The sequence below is a fragment of the Pyrus communis genome, chromosome 1, assembly GCF_041283825.1.
Source record: "Pyrus communis isolate YQ-2024b chromosome 1, ASM4128382v1, whole genome shotgun sequence".
Taxonomy (NCBI): domain Eukaryota; kingdom Viridiplantae; phylum Streptophyta; class Magnoliopsida; order Rosales; family Rosaceae; genus Pyrus; species Pyrus communis.
In genome coordinates this window covers 1,009,910-1,028,335 of record NC_142565.1, presented here as the reverse complement: position 1 = coordinate 1,028,335, position 18,426 = coordinate 1,009,910, and the positions used below count along the sequence as shown (strand labels likewise).

The 18,426-nt window shown below is 37.4% G+C and overlaps 1 protein-coding gene and 1 long non-coding RNA gene across 2 annotated transcripts; both read right to left on the bottom strand.

The window, feature by feature from the left end:
• Positions 1-1,357: 1,357 nt before the first annotated feature.
• Positions 1,358-11,946, bottom strand: LOC137721041 (uncharacterized). Its single transcript, XM_088690933.1, has 2 exons — positions 11,523-11,946; positions 1,358-5,176 (listed from the first exon to the last, which is right to left on the bottom strand). Exons 1-2 carry the CDS (start codon positions 11,567-11,569, stop codon positions 1,522-1,524), a joined length of 3,702 nt encoding a protein of 1,233 aa, XP_088547059.1. The 5' UTR covers positions 11,570-11,946; the 3' UTR covers positions 1,358-1,521.
• A 449-nt stretch (positions 11,947-12,395) lies between these two features.
• LOC148698928 (uncharacterized) lies at positions 12,396-17,436 on the bottom strand. Its single transcript, XR_015960639.1, has 3 exons — positions 17,101-17,436; positions 14,755-14,799; positions 12,396-12,703 (listed from the first exon to the last, which is right to left on the bottom strand). It is a non-coding gene; the product is annotated as an uncharacterized LOC148698928 (long non-coding RNA).
• Positions 17,437-18,426: the final 990 nt, after the last annotated feature.

The following is an 18,426-nucleotide window of genomic DNA, read 5'->3' as shown; positions in this document are numbered from 1 at the left end:
TTCATGTTTCTTCTCCTTGTAGACTTGAATTTCTAAGTCCAAGCAGGACTTCACGCGGCGTCAGGAAAAGCAAGCCACATTCAGCTTTACAAAAGCATATGGAGCACTTTTCTTCCTTTAGACCACCTTCAATAGTGGGCTAAACGCTAAATTCCCCCCTCTCTCCAAAATTTCTTCCCACACTCACTCCAAAGTCCAACCCAAGGAAAAAATGTGGGCTAGATGCTAAAAGGAGAAGTAAAGTCAGAAACCGCTCAAAATTTAGCCCAAAATCGGAGTGGGCCCCACCAAAGAGAGTGGTTTTCAACGTTTGGGCTCCAAACCCAGCCCGTGGACTCGCCAAATGCACCTAATGCGCACTCTTTCTGACTGGTTGGGACCCACCCATGTAGGCCTGTCAGCCACGTTTCCTAGAGCTCCAATAGCTCTTTCGATCAAACGGCTGTGATCATCAGGTCGTTGGTTAATCCAACGACCTAGATTCAACAAAAATTTTATTTTATATTTATATATTACTGAATCCAACGGCTAAGATCAAATATAATCAAATCTAACGGTAAAAAAAGAAAAATCTAACGGCTCAAATTTAAATTCAACGGCTAAAATAATTAAAAATATATATATTTAACTCAAAATTCACCTAAAAACTCTATAAATACCTATGTATTTGTTCAAATATTCACACAAAACTCATTGATGAGATATTGAGGATTTTTAGGAAACAAAAACTCTTTGAAAGTTGCAAGATTGGTGAATATAGAGGATGACTGAAGGTTGAAAGGTTGTGTGATCAACTAATATTGAACATATGTCTATATGGAAGATGATTGATGAAAGTCAAACGGTTGGTGAAAGTTGAAAATTTGTTGTTAAACGGTTGATGAAAGTTGAAAGTTTGGTGTTGAACGCTTGGTGAATCGAAAACTTGGTGTTGAATGGTTGGTGAATTGAAAGTTAACCCAAGGTTGAAAGATTAGTTGAAAGTTAAAGGCTTGCTTTGTGGAAAATTTAATGATTTTTCAATATTTATCAGAATTTAAATATTTTTAGATTAAAATGTTTATAAAATTAATTTACGATAATCTACATTTTTTTTTTAAATTTAATTTAAGAAAAAAATAGCCGAAGTTCATTCTTTAATAATTCCGGGGTAAAATTTTAATCCAAAATGATTGGAGTTAAAAAACCGTTTCTAGACTAAAAGATAAATTTTTCGGATTAAAAAATTTGACTTTTAGCCCAACCATTGAAGTTGGTCTTAGAGTTTTAAACTCATCGTATATACTTTTCCTTCTTTGTGCAGAGAAACACACTTGAAGTTGGAATAAAGGCAATTGCCCATCTTTCTTTCTTTTTTTTTGAAGAACTGGCAATCAATAACCAGGGCCAAAGCCAAAACGCAACAGAAGCTCACCAAGAGCAAGCAGCAAAGGAAACCACAACTAAAACAGAGGAGGAAGATCAACACTACAGACCCAGCCCAAAGCCACGGTCTCCCCCTCCCCAGCAAAACCAAAAAAACTAATGGGGACAAGGTAACCCATCCTTGTTCAACACATGGACCAGCGAAGATGGAGGGATATTAACCCAATTCACATCGCACATCTCCGGATTACTTCTCGACGCCAACACATGCGCCGCCAAATTGGCTGACCTTGGAACCCAAGACCAGCGACAGTCCTGAAAGAGCCCCCCTAGGCGCAAAGCCTTGGAAATAACAGGGAAAGCCTCCCAGCTGCCCCGCGAGCAACCCAGAGCTAAACAGAGGACATTCTCCTTTGAGTCAGACTCCACAATGATGCACTCCAACGCCAAGGCTTTGGCCAGCTCGCACCCAAGCAAGATCGCCGCTGCCTCGGCAGCAGCCACATTAGAGGCCCCAATCAATCCACGCCGAGCAGCCACAAAATTCCCCGTATGATCCCTAATCACCACACCAGCAAAACCGCTTTTGGAACTGGCCTCCCAACTCGCATCCACATTCACCTTCAAGAAAGGATGGCTCGGGGGGCCCCAGCAAGCAGGAGGATCGGGGCGAGACAGATTCCTCTGAGGGTGACCCTCAGAAGCAACAGACGCCTCCAAAAACCCATTCACCGACTTCGAAATAGACAAGATGACTTGATTAGGATAAATTCCCCTGTTATCATAAACAAAACTACACCGGGTTTTCCAAATAAACCAGCAAGTAAAAGCTACATTCATCAGGATCCTAGCAATCTCATCCTTAGAGCTCAAGTCAGACCCAAGGAACGAAAGAACCCAGGCAGGGAAGTTCAAAATATTTGCTCTATTCACCCGATAATTCAACGGGCCCCCAAACCAAATCGGTTCAACCCAAGGGCACAGCAGGAGCATATGCTCAACAGATTCATCCTGCACCAAGCAAATTGGGCAACATGGGGAAGGGGAACAACGGCGCTTGAACAAATTCTCCATCGTGGGCAAAGCGCGGCTCAACGCCCTCCACATAAAATTACGAACCTTCGGAGGGGTCATCAAGTGCCAAATACATTTCCAAACATTGCCCGGGATTACAGATGAGGATGCGGAAGGCCTGTCAATCATAGAACTCGAGTTTGCATGCTTCCAATGATACCCAGATTTCACAGAGTACACCTCATTCCTGGTAGCCGGCCAAATTAATCTATCCTCTCGAAGCCCATCACCAATGGACAACTCCAGAATGGCCTCGAAGTCCTCCAAAGAAATAAAAGGTCTAATGGCCTCAATATTCCATGTTCCGGACACATCATTAATCAATGTGTTCACCCTCATATTCCTAGACACTCTCACACCTCCAACAGCCGTAGGATTCCCAGCAGGGATAGATGGCACCCACCTATCATGCCACACCCTGATGCTTCTGCCATTCATAATCTGCCAATGAGCACCTCTCAGAAGAATCTCGCGCCCTACCAGAAGACTAGACCAACCCCAAGACGCTCTTCCCCCCAAAGAAGCATCCAGGAAAGAGCAGTGAGGAAAGTACCGGGCCTTGAGAAGCTGCGCCCAAAGCGAGTCTGGGTCATGAATCAATCTCCAACATTGTTTGGCAAGCAATGCATCATTAAACGCTTGAAAATTCCGGAACCCCATACCCCCCTCCTGCTTCGGGGTCCCCAAGATACCCCGAGAAACCCAGTGGATGCCCTTCTGCCCCCCACTCTTTCCCCACCAAAACTCAGCAATTAAAGCATCAAAATCTGAACACAGTGTAGTTGGGAACTTAAAGAGATGCATGGGATAGGCAGGGATCGCTTGAATCACCGCCTTAATCATTATTTCTTTTCCTGCTTGTGAGAGGGTGCATTGTTTCCAACCCTGAACTTTTGCAAGCATTCGCTCCTTCACGAAAGCAAACCCCTGCTTTTTTGACCGACCCCAGAAAGAAGGGAGACCCAGGTACTTCCCTGGCTCCTTCGCCAATGGTATACCGACGAAGTGGCCAAGCTCAATTGACAGACTTCTAGGCACATTTGCCCCAAAGAACAAACACGACTTCTGATAATTCACCAATTGCCCCGAAGCAGAACAATAATCGGCTAAGATCTTCTTCAGACTATCACAATTTTTTTTATCGGCTCGCATAAAAATCAAAGTATCGTCCGCAAAGAACAGGTGAGAAATAATCGGGCCCCCATAGTTCAGATGGATTCCCATAAGCGTCCTCCTTTCCACCGCCTGTTGAATAAGCTTATCCAAGACCTCACCAACAAGGATGAAGAGGTACGGAGATAGAGGATCCCCCTGCCGAATTCCCCTAGTTGGGATGAACTTCCTCCCAGGCTGTCCATTCAGAATAATAGCAAAATCCACAGTTTTAACACAACCCATAACCAGATTCCTCCATTGGGAGCAGAAACCCAACTTTTCCATGATTGCCTCAAGAAAATCCCATTCAACCCTATCGTATGCCTTGTGCATATCAAGCTTCACTCCCATCTCAAACTTGCATTTAGCCTTTCTGAGTTTCAAGAAATGGAACATCTCATGAGCAATCCCAATGTTATCTTGAATTTGTCTTCCTATCACGAAAGCACTTTGCGTGGGGGAAATAATCTCCGATAGAAGAGGCTTGAGACGATTCGCAAGAATTTTAGAGACAATCTTGTAGGAGTAGTTGCACAAGCTAATAGGTCTGAATTGCCCGACCGAGTCCGGATTTGAGATCTTCGGAACCAACACAATATGTGTCGAGTTAAGCCGTTGTGGATCCGAGACCCCCAGCATATAATCTTGAACAATGCCATTCACATCCTCCATAAGGGAGTTCCAGAATGAATGATAGAATATCCCCTGGAACCCATCAGGGCCCGGAGCTTTCAATCCTCCCATTTGTAATGTTGCCGTCTGGATTTCCTCCAATGAAACCGGTTTAATCAATCCGGAATTCATCTCATCACTCACCTTAAGTTGAAGACAATCCAAAGTCCTTCCCCACTCTCTAGAGCCCGAAGTAGAGAAAAGGTTTTTAAAATGATCTTCAATGTACTTCTGAACCTCACTCTGATTATCAATCCAATCTCCGTTCCCATCTTTAATCTTTACTAACTTGTTTCTCCTTCTCCGTTGAAGCGTAGATTGATGGAAAAAGGCAGTGTTCGCATCACCTTCCTTAAGCCACTTCACCCTCGATCGCTGTTGCCAGAATTGCTCCTCCATCTCTCCCAATCTGTCAATACGCGCCGAAACCCTCTTAATTTCCTCCCAATTTTTGCGCCAATTATTTTGAAGCACCCCCAGCCTATTGATAAGACCGTCAAGCTCTCGCCCTCTCGCTTTAAATTCCTGCTGGCTCCATTTGGTTAACCTAACTCGACAATCATTCATTTTTTTCTGCCATCTCATAATACCGTCCCCACTGCACTGATGCCTCCAATAGCGAGCCACAATTTCCTTACACCTCTCTTCTTTGGCCCAGTAAGCTTCGAAACGGAAGAGTTTTTTCGTTTTCACAGCCCGGGGATGGCCTTGGATAATTATAGGGCTATGGTCCGAACCGATAGCAGTTTCATGGATGACCATAGTATTTGGCCAACAGTCTTGCCACTGCCTATTAGCCAGGCCCCTATCCAACCGCTCCTCAACAAGTTGCCCATGTTCATCACGAATTCCCTTTATTGGGGCATATAATGCCCTTGTAGTCACTAGGTTCCGAGATCCTGTAACAAATCTTGAAACGACATAAAAAAGAACAAATTGCACCCATCAAAATCATGAAAAATCCAGTAGGTTGCTGTTTCAAAGACAATTAGAGTTTATAAAGTATATACATAAACAAGTGGATATGCATACGAGAGTTCATGAGAAGAATTAGATAGACAATTAATATGCAGAAAATTAACTGCTTGGCATTTGAAAGCGTAAGGTGAGATTGAAACACGAATGACTTTAATCTGTTGGATAATGGCCAAATGTTTCCTTGTTTTGTGGCTTGTTTTGTGGCTTGTTTTGTGGCTTAAATTGCTCCATGTTTTGTGGTTTTTTCAAAGCCATGTTTTGTGGTTTTTTCAAAGCCATGTTTTGTGGGAGAAGGCTTGGATTAAGAAAAGCATAAAAAGAGAGCATTTGGCAAAACAAGGATACGGATGAGAGAAGGAAAGCATCCAAAAGAGATGGTGTGAGCATTTGGCTCTACCATGGGTAAGGGTGAGAGAAATCAAGAGGGTAGAGTGAGGCTCTTGGGAAAATTCTGTGAGTGGGTGTACAAGGGATATGAGATTGGGTTATGTCGATTTAACTCATGTATACTTGTACTGTTATTCTCATAGTGAAGAGCAATATCTCTCCGAGGACGTAGGCAGGTTTTTGCCGAACCTCGTAAATTTCTCGGTGTCTTTATTTCTTGTATTTTAAACTATTCAACTGTGTGTGATTTTGGTGAGGTTGTAATCTGAATCTCGGTTCCGCACTAACGAACGGGCCAAGGCACAACATAATCTTCCAATGAAACGTATAAGTGAAGGTTGTGCATGGATCCTAATCACAAGTTACAGGCATATGATCAACGAAGTATTTTGACCAGCCAAAGACAGTAAAGATACGAGTCCCAGTGTTTCATACAAAGTTAACGTTCGGAAAATTACAGAAACAAATTGCAATGTAAAGAAGTACTAACCCCTTGCCGGGTTTTCCACATCCAAAGCTTCTCTTCTGTTAGCCATAACTACTCAATTCGTGTTTCTGATACACCGTGATGATCAGTATTCCCTGCTAGCCTGACAGTACAAAGAGAATGTGAGTGATTATAGAGAGAGAGAGAGAGAGAGAGAGAGAGAGAGAGAGAGAGAGAGAGTTGGTTTAGTTACATGGATTAATTAATGCTTCCCTGACTCTTGAGACTCGTTGTTCAAGTTCCTTTATTATATTGATTATTGACTTTGCTGCAGGTAAAAACATTGACTTGATAAAAAAAATAAGCATTTGACGAAGGTTGTTAATCTTCTCCTCTCCCAAGTCTTTCTGTAATGAACTTCTTGTTCTACCATACCAATTATGCAAACCTTGCAAACCGCGACGAACGGACGAGTTGTCGAGTGTGGAATTTAACACTAAAAAACAAATCCTCGTGTCAGAAATTATTAAATTGTCATTTGATTAGACAATTCACGGGCAGAAGAAGTAAGAGACCAAGGACTGCATGGCCCCATACTGACTTTCAAAAAAAAAAAAAGTACGCATCTTTCTTTTGCTCGAAGTTCTGTTTTCCAAGTTTCAAACATAACCCGGCTCATCTTACAATTAAATTTAGAAAACTTTTGAGTCGAACGAGGATAAGCACTAAAAAACAAATCCCCATGTCAGAAATTATCTCGCATTTCTCTCATGAGAAATCATTCAGTTTATTTATATAAATTAAACAACATTCGTCTTTTGAGTCGAACGAGGACAAACACTGAATGCTCAAACGAGGACAAGCACTGAATGTCGCCAAGACCGACCGCCACATCTGTTGACTTTTGAGGCGCTTCTTGGACTGGACGCCGATGAGCACTGTTTGCTTTCATCTTCTAACTTCATAAGTTCTGTATGTGTTAATGGCCCGAGTTTAAAGCGACCATGATGACTTTAAGAAGGCCTAGATTTCCCCCATCTCCTTCATGAAAAATAATTCTTATTATTATTAAGTGGAAGGAAATGATTCGAAACTATTACAATATTTAAAAAAATAGAAAGTCTCAAACTCATGACACGTGTGAAAATACAACTTCCTATCTACTAGGATATTGGACAACATACAAATTTCCCCTACATGTTAGAAGAATTGGGGACAAAAATTTGAGTAAAGAACTTCGAGTATAAAGAGAAATATTATTAATCATCCGAGCTGCAAATTTATTGAGCTAAGTGACTAGATTAGAATAGGCAAATTTTTGTTTCACTTGTTTACAGTTTACAGGCAAAATGAAATGATAAGCACACACATCGTTTTTGTCTTGATGGGCATGACATTTCCAGCACTTCACCAATTAAAAATGACTGGCTCGGATTGAAAGTAATAACAATATATAACAAATATCTCATGATTCATGTTACAACTTCAATTTAAATTAATCAGTACATATGATAAATTAATCAGAACACCAAAACAATAATTTAATTTATTGTTATTCTGAAAATGCAAGTTGCATTGAAGGATTTGCTTAATTAAGTATCCGCTGATCAAAAGTAAAAAGTCAAACCTCGTCAACTTACCTAAATTTATGTTTGCCTATATAGAGATTTGAACTTGTTCGACTAAAAAACACAAGAGATTCGAACTATGTTATTTAGTTTTTTTTTCTGTTTAATTTTAAAAAACAAGGAACACGTTGTACTAAATCCGTTGATCATCATTTGGGTGGATGTGTATGTTGTCTTTCTCCCTCATTATTTGGGCTTTTGATTTAACACAAGAATTGTTATTAGCACTCGAAAAATCTTATTCTACACTCCTTACAAGTGTATTTTCTTTCTAATATATAAAATTTAAAGTGAAAAATGAGATATTTAGAGTGTCAATAACAATCTCTTTAATAAACCACTAATAATTTATATTCAAGTACTATAAGGTTCAATAGCTCTTTGACTTGACCTATAGTTGCAAATGAATTTAAGAAAATGATTTTCATACACTCATTTTTTTGTTCTATACTCTCCTATTTAATTTTATTCCATGATTATTTTTTGTTTACTCAGTCTAAATCTCATAAATAAACAGAGGCATTCAAAAAGAGATAAAATGTTTTGCAGAAATCAATCACTTTGCAAAGCATTTCACAACATGACCAATACATATACATATCCCAGAGAGAAATGGTATTGTGGCTACCACTACTTAGTAACTATTCAAACGTACGGTTAAATATCAAGCTATCAACCAATAATAATAGTTTTGAGGCCACAGCTACATACAATTATACGAATCGTACAGCGCTAGAGTTGTGTATGGAATTCTTGGCCATAAATTGAGCGTCTCTACTTTGACGCTTCTGAAGATACTATTTGCCTGCTGTCGATGGCAAGCTCTCACCATTGGTATCCGCTATTCCAGTCGGGGACGAGGACGGGCGTTGTTGCGCCTTGGTACGGAAACAACGAAAGGTAGAAAGTGCCACCTCTTCACGATTCTTAGAATAGACCGAGTCCCAATATTTTTTGTATCTGGAGACGACAGTTTCCAAGTCCTTGGCCATGAGCACAAATGCTTCTACTTTTGTCTGACTTTTGACATGTTTGCTGGAGACTGGAAGTTTGGTGAATGTGTCTGATGCCCAATCGAGGAGCTCCTCCCCGTAAAATTGCCCTTTCCCGAGGGGCTCGATGTCCATTGATGAGGTTCTACTCCCAGCTTGACTATCACTAGACGTGTAGGCCCACGTTGTCCCCTCGACAATGAACAGCATGCAGTCAAGCGGATCTCCCATTCGGAAAACGAAGTTGTTCTCAATGTATGTCACTGGCTTCAGGTAGTCGCACATCAACGTCAGAACTTTTTCATTCATGTCCTTAAGCTTGTTAACCTAAACACATGTGCGCGCAAGCAGAGACATATATTATCAGAACAATATTGGAGTGAAAATGGATGCAATTAATAGATGGAGAGAGAGAGAGAGATGGAGGGTTGAAGAACATACTGCTTTTAGTGTATCCTTGAAAAGATGGCGTTTAACAGATCTTTTGGTTTGCCAGGGAAGAATAAGGAACGGCTTGTCAACATCGGCATCTTTGTTTTCTTTCAATGCTTGATCTATGCTATTCATGATTTCGCTCTTGACATCATCAGGGAAGTTATTTTCGGATATCCACTTGCGTACATCTAGCTTCTTCATCCGAATCTTCCGTCTTGTTTCTTCAGATTTTGTAGCTTCCAGCTGCATTAAAGTCTGTCTCACCACAAGTAGAATTCATTAATTGTATACAACAGCGGCCATGAAGGAAATGATTGAAAAATAAAACTAATACATAGTGAGATTCAGTATAAACCAACCTGCACATTGCCGATAAGATATAAGAACAGTAGCAAGCCAATGACAGAAATAAGAATTGCAAACAAGTTTTCCCAGACATACGTGCTTGTTGACAGATTCGTTCCAAAATTACTACAAAAGAGTAGTTACTTGATCAAGCAATCTAAATGATACTGTGCCTGATCTAGATAAGTTTTTATTCATTAATTTGAAAAATCATTGGTCGTCAGTGCATATGTGCAAACCTTATATTTCGCAAGCCCCACCAGAAAGAGTAAAGGAACTTCTTTCCAAACTTGATATGCTCTAAGTTATGATTCTTAAGAGCATCACGAAATATTCCAAAATCATAGGGACCTTCATCTGTAGCATTTATCGAGCAATGCTCTTCTAGAAATGTTTTATTTCTCGAAGTAGTAGTTCGACGCTGACAGGAGAAAGTATTCATACATCCAATACGATCTGGACTATGTCTTGCACATGCACTATGCCAACATGATGTCTCTCGCTGAATAGAAAAGAAATACCAAAAAGCTCCAAGTATCTACAAATGTCACAAATTCATAATCAAATGATTTATCAATTAAGGAAAAATTATGTAGGGAAATGCTATGAGTTTTCACATTAACTAATCGAACAAACAAAATATTGTCTTGTAATAATTGAAATGGAAGTAAGTTTGAGAGTACATATAATCCGAAACATGAAATCAAAATCTAACATTAGTCCAACATTTCTAAAAGAAAGCTTCATCCGGCATAAGTGAATACAGGATGTTATATTGAAATGACAATCGTGGCGAAACTTACGTGACTGGCAAGAATGTAGAGAAAAAAATTGAAGAGACCTTTAACCCACATTCCAGCATTATTTCGAAGTTCCTTGGACGACTGGTGAATTCGATATATCCTTGGTGGATATTGACCAAGAAGGAAGACATTAAGAACCTTTTTATGTTCCACGTATGCATCGCCTCTCATATTGTAAAAAGTATATACTATTAGCAACTGGAGAAAAGAAATAAAAAAGGGTTAGAAATCCGATAATTACAGCTAGCTGGTTAAGAATAGGACACACAAAAAAATTGATTTTAGTTTCTCTTACTTGTGGGACGGGAAGAAGAGCGAGAAAATCATTTATGATGGAGAAAGATAACCGCGACATCTTTTGAACTATTTTCTTGCCAAATTCAATCAACACACTTCCTTTTGATTTCCGATCCAAATTTCCTTCAGTTTGTATGGAGGTCTCAGTGTTCAGGGTACTTAAGGCCCCAGGTCTTAGGGTACTTGGGGCCACAAGTGTCAGGGTATTTGAGGCCATAGTTTTCGTGGTATTTGCGGGCACATTATCCCTCAATTTTTTGTGCATTTGAACTGTAATACTGACGTAAATTTTATATACAAAATGCATAGCGAAAATGATATCTGTGAGTATTCGCAGTACAAGAACAATAGTCATCAGCGTTTTGTCCATCTGAAGGCACATCTTATCTTGATCAATGATTAAAATGTAAAAGAAGAGAGGATCTACTGAGACGGCAAACACACAGGACATTACAAATATCTTACTCCATATGGGAAGGAATTTCCCCTGTTCATCACGAATTCCCTTTATTGGGGCATATAATGCCCTTGTAGTCACTAGGTTCCAAGACCCTGTAACAAATCTTGAAACGACATAAAAAAGAACAAATTGCACCCATCAAAATCATGAAAAATCCAGTAGGGTGCTGTTTCAAAGACAATTAGAGTTTATAAGGTATATACATAAACAAGTGGATATGCATACGAGAGTTCATGAGAAGAATTAGACAGACAATTAATATGCAGAAAATTAACTGCTTGGCATTTGAAAGCGTAAGGTGAGATTGAAACACGAATGACTTTAATCTTCCAATGAAACGTATAAGTGAAGGTTGTGCATGGATCCTAATCACAAGTTACAGGCATATGATCAATGAAGTATTTTGACCAGCCAAAGACAGTAAAGATACGAGTCCCAGTCTTTGATACAAAGTTAACGTTCGGAAAATTACAGAAACAAATTGCAATGTAAAGAAGTACTAACCCCTCTGCCGGGTTCTCCACATCCAAAGCCTCTCTTCTGTTGGCCATAACTACTCAATTCGTGTTTCTGATACACCGTGATGATCAGTATTCCCTGCTAGCTTGACAGTATAAAGAGAATGTGAGTGATCAGAGAGAGAGAGAGAGAGTCTGTTTAGTTACATGGATATTATTGACTTAGCTGCAGGTAAAAACATTGACTTGATAACAAAAAAGCATTGACAAAGGTTGTTAATCTTCTTATTGACTTAGCCGTAGGTAAAAACATTGACTTGATAAAAAAAAAAAAAAAAAATAAGCATTTGACGAAGGTTGTTAATCTTCTTCTCTCCCAAGTCTTTCTGTAACGAACTTCTTGTTCTACCATACCAATTATGCAGGAGAATTTCCTACATTTCTAATTTTTTTATCCTTTTATGTTTTCGTATTTGAACGATCACAATTAAATTATGTTAACATCTTATATTGATTTTTTTATAAAAAAAATAAGATAAAAGATAATGTATGAAAGAAGAGAATAGGAATAAGAGGATACAGAGAATCCTCCTCTGTTACGCAAACCTTGCAAACCGCGACGAATGGATGAGTTGTCAAGTGTGGAATTTAACACTAAAAAACAAATCCTCATGTCAGAAATTATTAAATTGCCATTTGATTTGACAAGTCACTGGCGGAAGAAGTAAGAGACCAAGGATTGCATGGCTCCATCCTGACTTTCCAAAAAAATAAAATTATGCATCTTTCTTTTGCTCCAAGTCCTGTTTTCCAAATTGGAGATGCGAAATAGAAAAGAACTAGAAAAAATGTTTGCGCGATGTTGCGGGACTTGAATGCATCACCTTGAACTGTATTATATTGTACAATTAACAAGACGAAACAGAATCTTTTGGTTCCCTAATAAATAGAAGAAATAGAAGTAACATATAGTTTACAAAAATATTGCCCTTGTAGTCAAGGTGATAAAATATATATCTTCTAGGTTAGCTACATGTTGTAGTTGACAAAAAACATAAAAACTGTTTTGTTCTTATTCTAGCATCTAAGTTTCCAAGCACGAATGTGTAAAAAACACGCAGTTGTTGAAGCAAAAATGTTGATAGCCAAAAACATGTAGAACTGCTTGCAGCAGTCGATTACGGAGATTGCATTGTTCACTTTTTTTGAGAGTGGATATCTTCCGCACTACAGCTAAAAATATAAATCATAGTTTAAGAAATGTGACCATAATGCTTTTCATGTAAGCGTGCATATGAAAGAAACGAAAAAGAACAAAATCACCCATATATATAATACTTTAAGTTTAAATGCATCCCAATTGTGCGTTCCAACATCACATAAAGAATGTCTTATACATAATTAACAGTACACCCGGCATCGGTTCATCCTTTCGTATTAATAGTTATTGTTTGCAGAAACCTCAATTACCTTACAATCTATCATCATTGACATATAGTTCATACAAAATGGGACATCATAACCTGTCTTTGGCCAACAACAGTTTTTCCAAAATGAAATCAACTATTACTGCATTAATTATGGGTCCATCTAGGCAATTCATTGAATTCAAAGAGCCGAAAATTTCCCCAATTCGCTGAATTTACATACAAATGGGACAAACAATAAAACATACCATAATTTTGATGATAATCATATTAATCATCCTTAATAGTATAAATAATTCAACAATGTGAAAAATATAGGTCATGTAGAATAGAACAATCAAAGTTCTCTATTTTGATCAGAAAAATAATGGTCAAAATTTTAAAGTGACAGAGCCTTTTATAGTAAATTTTATATCCAGAAACTCAAAACCAAACATGTTCAATTAGCAAGAAATTCTCTACATGATACTCAAACCAAAACCGATGAATTTTAGTTATATGTATTATAAATAGAAACGATGGCATCCAAATTCCATTAGTTTAATATTTAGAAACATTTAGTCATTAAGTATATATACTTGCCAAAACTCATTCAGACAATATCAATTTATGAATTACACGTGCAGTCAAATTGATTATGCATCCTTACCCTTTCCTTACCCCTACGCTTTAACCCTTGCATAAAATCCTCCCTTCTCTCGCTCACCTTTGTTCTATCTGTGTGTGTGTGTAAATCGCAAAAAACAAACCCTGAACTAAAACCCTCAAATCCCGGCTAAATTCTTGCACAATTTGGTTGGAGATTCTTTATTTCTCTTTGCAATTCCTAAACCAAATGTTGTAAATTTTATCTGAAAGAGACCCATCTTTCTACAAATGGCACAAAGAAAATGGTTTCGAGAAATTATGCTAAAGGGGAGACTAATCAAATGATTATGCTTAGAACTATAATGTTGTTTCAATTTAAAAAAAAAAAGTGTTAACTGATTGAAAAACCAAACCATTTAAAGAACCAATAGAGATCACAGTAACAACATTGTAATAAAACTAAGATCTAAAAAAGCATGTATTCAAAAGAAAATTAGTTCGATCATGCATAAAGCAAGGTAGTGATGGAACATTAGCAGCTAAGGTATATTTAAGGCATCATACAGATTATTATACTTTGTTTGTCAGTATGGGAACATGTGTCAGAAAAAGAAAAGGAAAAATATATAGGGTAAATTTAAAGGCTATTTGAAAAGTTTAATATGTTTGTCTGTGAAACTCAGTGATAAAACTTCACAGTCATGCTTTCCAAGAAGAAAAGAAAGCGAATAACTGAAACCACTGATAATTCGAAGCAACAGAGCAGATATTATTAAGATTGAAAACGCATTCCAGAAAGCATGGGGAAACTGTAAAAGTAACAAAAACTGTGATGGTAGAATGGATTAAATCCATGAAAGTGCAACAAAGAAAGGGTAAATCTGAGAAGGGTTTAACTTACGACCAGTCTTTTATACTTGATAATGTTATGAATTATCAGCTGGATAAAGCTGTTAAAATGTGTTTTGGAATCGGTCGTCGCACAACATGTTTATTTACGCTGTTCTTGTTTGACTACAAACAACTGCGTTTTATTATTATGTTTCAGTTTAGGTTTGATGGCATGAATATTTGTTACATCACATTAACTTATGACGTAACAATCACACATTGTACTGTTATTGCAGTCATATATATTCAAATTCTACTGTTATCGCGATCATATATATATGAAAAGGACTCTATAATTAGATAGCTAAATCTAATCCTAATGTGAAAAAAAAAATGTAAGAACTATTATGAAACCAGTGTTAATTAATATACCTCAAAAGTCAAAGGGCCAAGTGCTCCAGCGATCGATCCAACTTTCTGAAAATCGGAAACAAAGCAAATCGATTAGCACTAACTCACAGAATAGCAATGAAAATAATAGCTTAGAGACAATAGCGAAATTCTATTAGCAGTAAACACACAAGTTGAAACAGGGATTGTAGCAAAGCTATACCAATTAGTAATATAATATAGGCATTAGTTACAGGTTCTGCAAGTATTATCTGTAGAATTTAGCAGGTTAGTTATATACTTTATCTGAGATAGTAATGCAAATATCATACCGAAGAAACATATATCATCCAGTATTTCTCATCTAAAATTTTCCGATCCAACAATAAGGAAAATTACGCAAGTCCATAGTACAAATGTTAAGCATGCTACTTCAACCGCAATAACTTCTAGATACAATGAGAAACACATGCTCATTCTAGAAATGGAATCCAGGTAAAACCAAAATACATAAAAACTGCAATAGTTAAACTGCAAGCTAAATTGATTAAGTGTCCTGAAGATAAACACACCAAATTTCAAACAAAGCGAAGAAATTGAAATTGTCTCATGAAAACTAACTAAAAGTTTATGTAATGTCATTGTATTATTATCTAAGAGGCGAGAAAAAATGTTAATACTGCATGACACAAAAGTAATGCAATATCTACATGTTTAGGTAACACCATCATATCATGCTTAACAACTGGAAATGCACAATCTAGTTTACAAAAGTAGGGGTTAGAGTATGAAAACCAACTAAACAGACCATGAAAATAACTAAAAGGTGGTATTTGCTAAGGTGTCTAAACTTCTATATATATGTGTTTGCGATGTAAAACTAACTTCATCAGGGTTGTAGTTGAACTGAACCAACAAACCTGTGAGCTAATTAAATATTCACACACATTATACTCATAGGCACTGCACTCACACACACTGATTATAAGAAATGAAAATGAAAAAACAAATGAAAGCTAACATATGTCTTGGCCAACATATTTATAAGATATGGATGCCAACCAGTAAATAGCTAGGAATTTACCTAAAAAGTCTTTAGCCACAAAAATCCCATTAAAGAATCTCAACATGTTCCCAAAACATTAAAATAGTAATGCAACTCAAAAATTTCCCCAAACCCTAAAACCCACAGAGCATATGCCCTACTCAACAAAGATAATTAAGAACAACAATTGCAGGATCAATAAGGACTCTGTGAACTGCAAGGATTAAGAGTGAATGAAAAACATTACTACTGGTAACTTAACAGAGAGAGAGAGAAGAACCTGCAATTAGGTTTTCTCAAAAGCGAAAATTGCAGAAAGCAACCAAGAGACACAAAAAATTTAGCTAAAGAATGTTAGCCACCAAAATCTCATTAAAGAATCTCAAAATTTTTTCTAAACATTAAAATACCAAAGCAGCTCAAAATTTTCTCCAAACCCTAAAACCCACAGAACATAGCCTCTACTCAACAAAGATAACTTAAGAACAATTGCAGGATCAATAAGAACTCTGTGAACTGCAAGGATTAAGTGTGCAGGAAAAACTATAATCTAGATAAACAAAGGAAAATATGTATTAAAGATAGCACCAAAAAGTCAAAAACTTTAAAGGCTGCCAAATAAATTTGTATTCAAGGGTTTGAACCCATCGATCTAAATGCAAACATAAAAAGCACAGAACATAGAAAAATAAGTTGAGAGATAGTTTAGAACATTGCAATTGAGGCTCATCTCAGTAAATATATATATATATATATATATATATATATATATATATATATTTTTTTTTTAAAAAGAACACATGTATTCCCTGCCCCGTAAGAAACATGTTAAGCAAACACCCATCTTATCAATGGTTCAGAATCATAGTTTGACCACATATGCCAAACTATAAATCTAAACCATTGATAAGGTAAACTTTTGCGAGAATGTGTGGTCCATATGCACTGTCTGGCAACATAACCACCTATGTTGCCAGAATGTCTAGCAATAAGGCATTACGCTACATATTCAAAAGTTGAGAAACCATGGGAGAAGGAACGACTTAGAACTTGGAAGTAAAATATGAAAATCACAACTCAAAACACAGATTAATAAATGTTATTTCAAATTTTGACAAACAACACAGCAGATAAGAAAGAGTAAAGAAAATTAGAGAGAAATTCAAATAGAGCAAGGAAAACTAACTATGCATACCATAATCACCAATAATATACCACAAAAGATATATACATTTGGTGACAATCATATATTTGATTCCTACAATATTTCATGTCTTCCATAAAAATTAGAAATTAAAAAAAAAAAAAAAACACACACACACACACAACAAAGAAAAGGGTACCTAATACTTTCCGTGCAGCTGCTCTTCAAAAGGCAAAATGCTTTAGATCCTAAGGACAAAGCAAATATAAAAGCGATTCAGCAATTATCAAAGAAAATCAACAATGCATGGAACAAAAATTAGAAGTTAAACACCCATCAAAGGTTGTGAAGAATGCTAAATCCAACTAATTCGAAACATAAAGTAAGCCGAAAGTAATAAAACTTATAAATTCTATATAAATTATAATCCTTTGGAGAAAATCTCCAATATCCATTATCCAATTAATTGTATTAAAAAACCTAGCAAATCTCCATTAAATTAAACACATTTTGCAGTAAAGTATCCATATTTTCACTGACACACCCCGACCCAAAAAATCCACTCGGACCCTGAATCGAGCTGTGCTAGCCGACACCTGGAAGGTGACGAAGCCATAAAATGTGATAGTGCATAAAAAGTGAATAAATTTGAATCTAAAAGTGTCTAAGTACCAGAGTGCGCTACGAGTGGGAGTGAACCCATTTCACACGCGATGTCAGAGCATAAGTAATGTGCAGTAATGTGGGTAAGAATCATACCCTCAAAAATATCCATCAATACTAAGATTCGCCATAGATTATTGTCGATACAAACTCAGCAGCTAAAACCTGGAGGGCACCAAACAGAAGGTGTGAGTAAGCAATAAAACCAAGCTTCCCAAAGTTACTACCTCTCAAAAAGTAATGCCCCTAAATGTAAAACCCGTATCGTTTTCCATAAGACAGTACAACATATATACATATATCCAAACCATACTCGGAAATGACCAAAACCACGGTTTGCCATCATATCCACCATACATTAATAAGTAGGCCAAATGAACTAAATCAATACAAGGTGATATATCAGTCAGAGTCAGCTAAAATGACATGTACAACTTATCCGTATCTCATCAATCATGGCTAGCATATAAGTCGGAGTCACCTATAGTGACCTGTACGACTTATCCATATCTCGTCAATCCTGGCTAGCATATAAGTCGGAGTCACCTATAGTGACCTGTACGACTTATCCATATCTCGTCAATCCTGGCTAGCATATAAGTCGGAGTCACCTATAGTGACCTGTACGACTTATCCATATCTCGTCAATCCTGGCTAGCATATAAGTCGGAGTCACCTATAGTGACCTGTACGACTTATCCATATCTCGTCAATCCTGGCTAGCATATAAGTCGGAGTCACCTATAGTGACTTGTACGACTTATCCATATCTCATCAATCCTGGCTAGCCAATAGCTCAATAAGTATACCTGCACACGAGTCGGAACCACCTAAAGTGGTCTGTACGACAGGACTGGGTGTA

Coding starts and splice junctions, on each gene's coding strand:
- LOC137721041 (XM_088690933.1), bottom strand. CDS start 11,569: ATGGCCAACAGAAGAGAGGCTTTGGATGTGGAGAACCCGGCAGAGGG. Junction 5,177..11,522: donor GTGGAGAACCCGGCAGAGGG/GTTAGTACTTCT, acceptor TGTCGTTTCAAG/ATTTGTTACAGGATCTCGGA.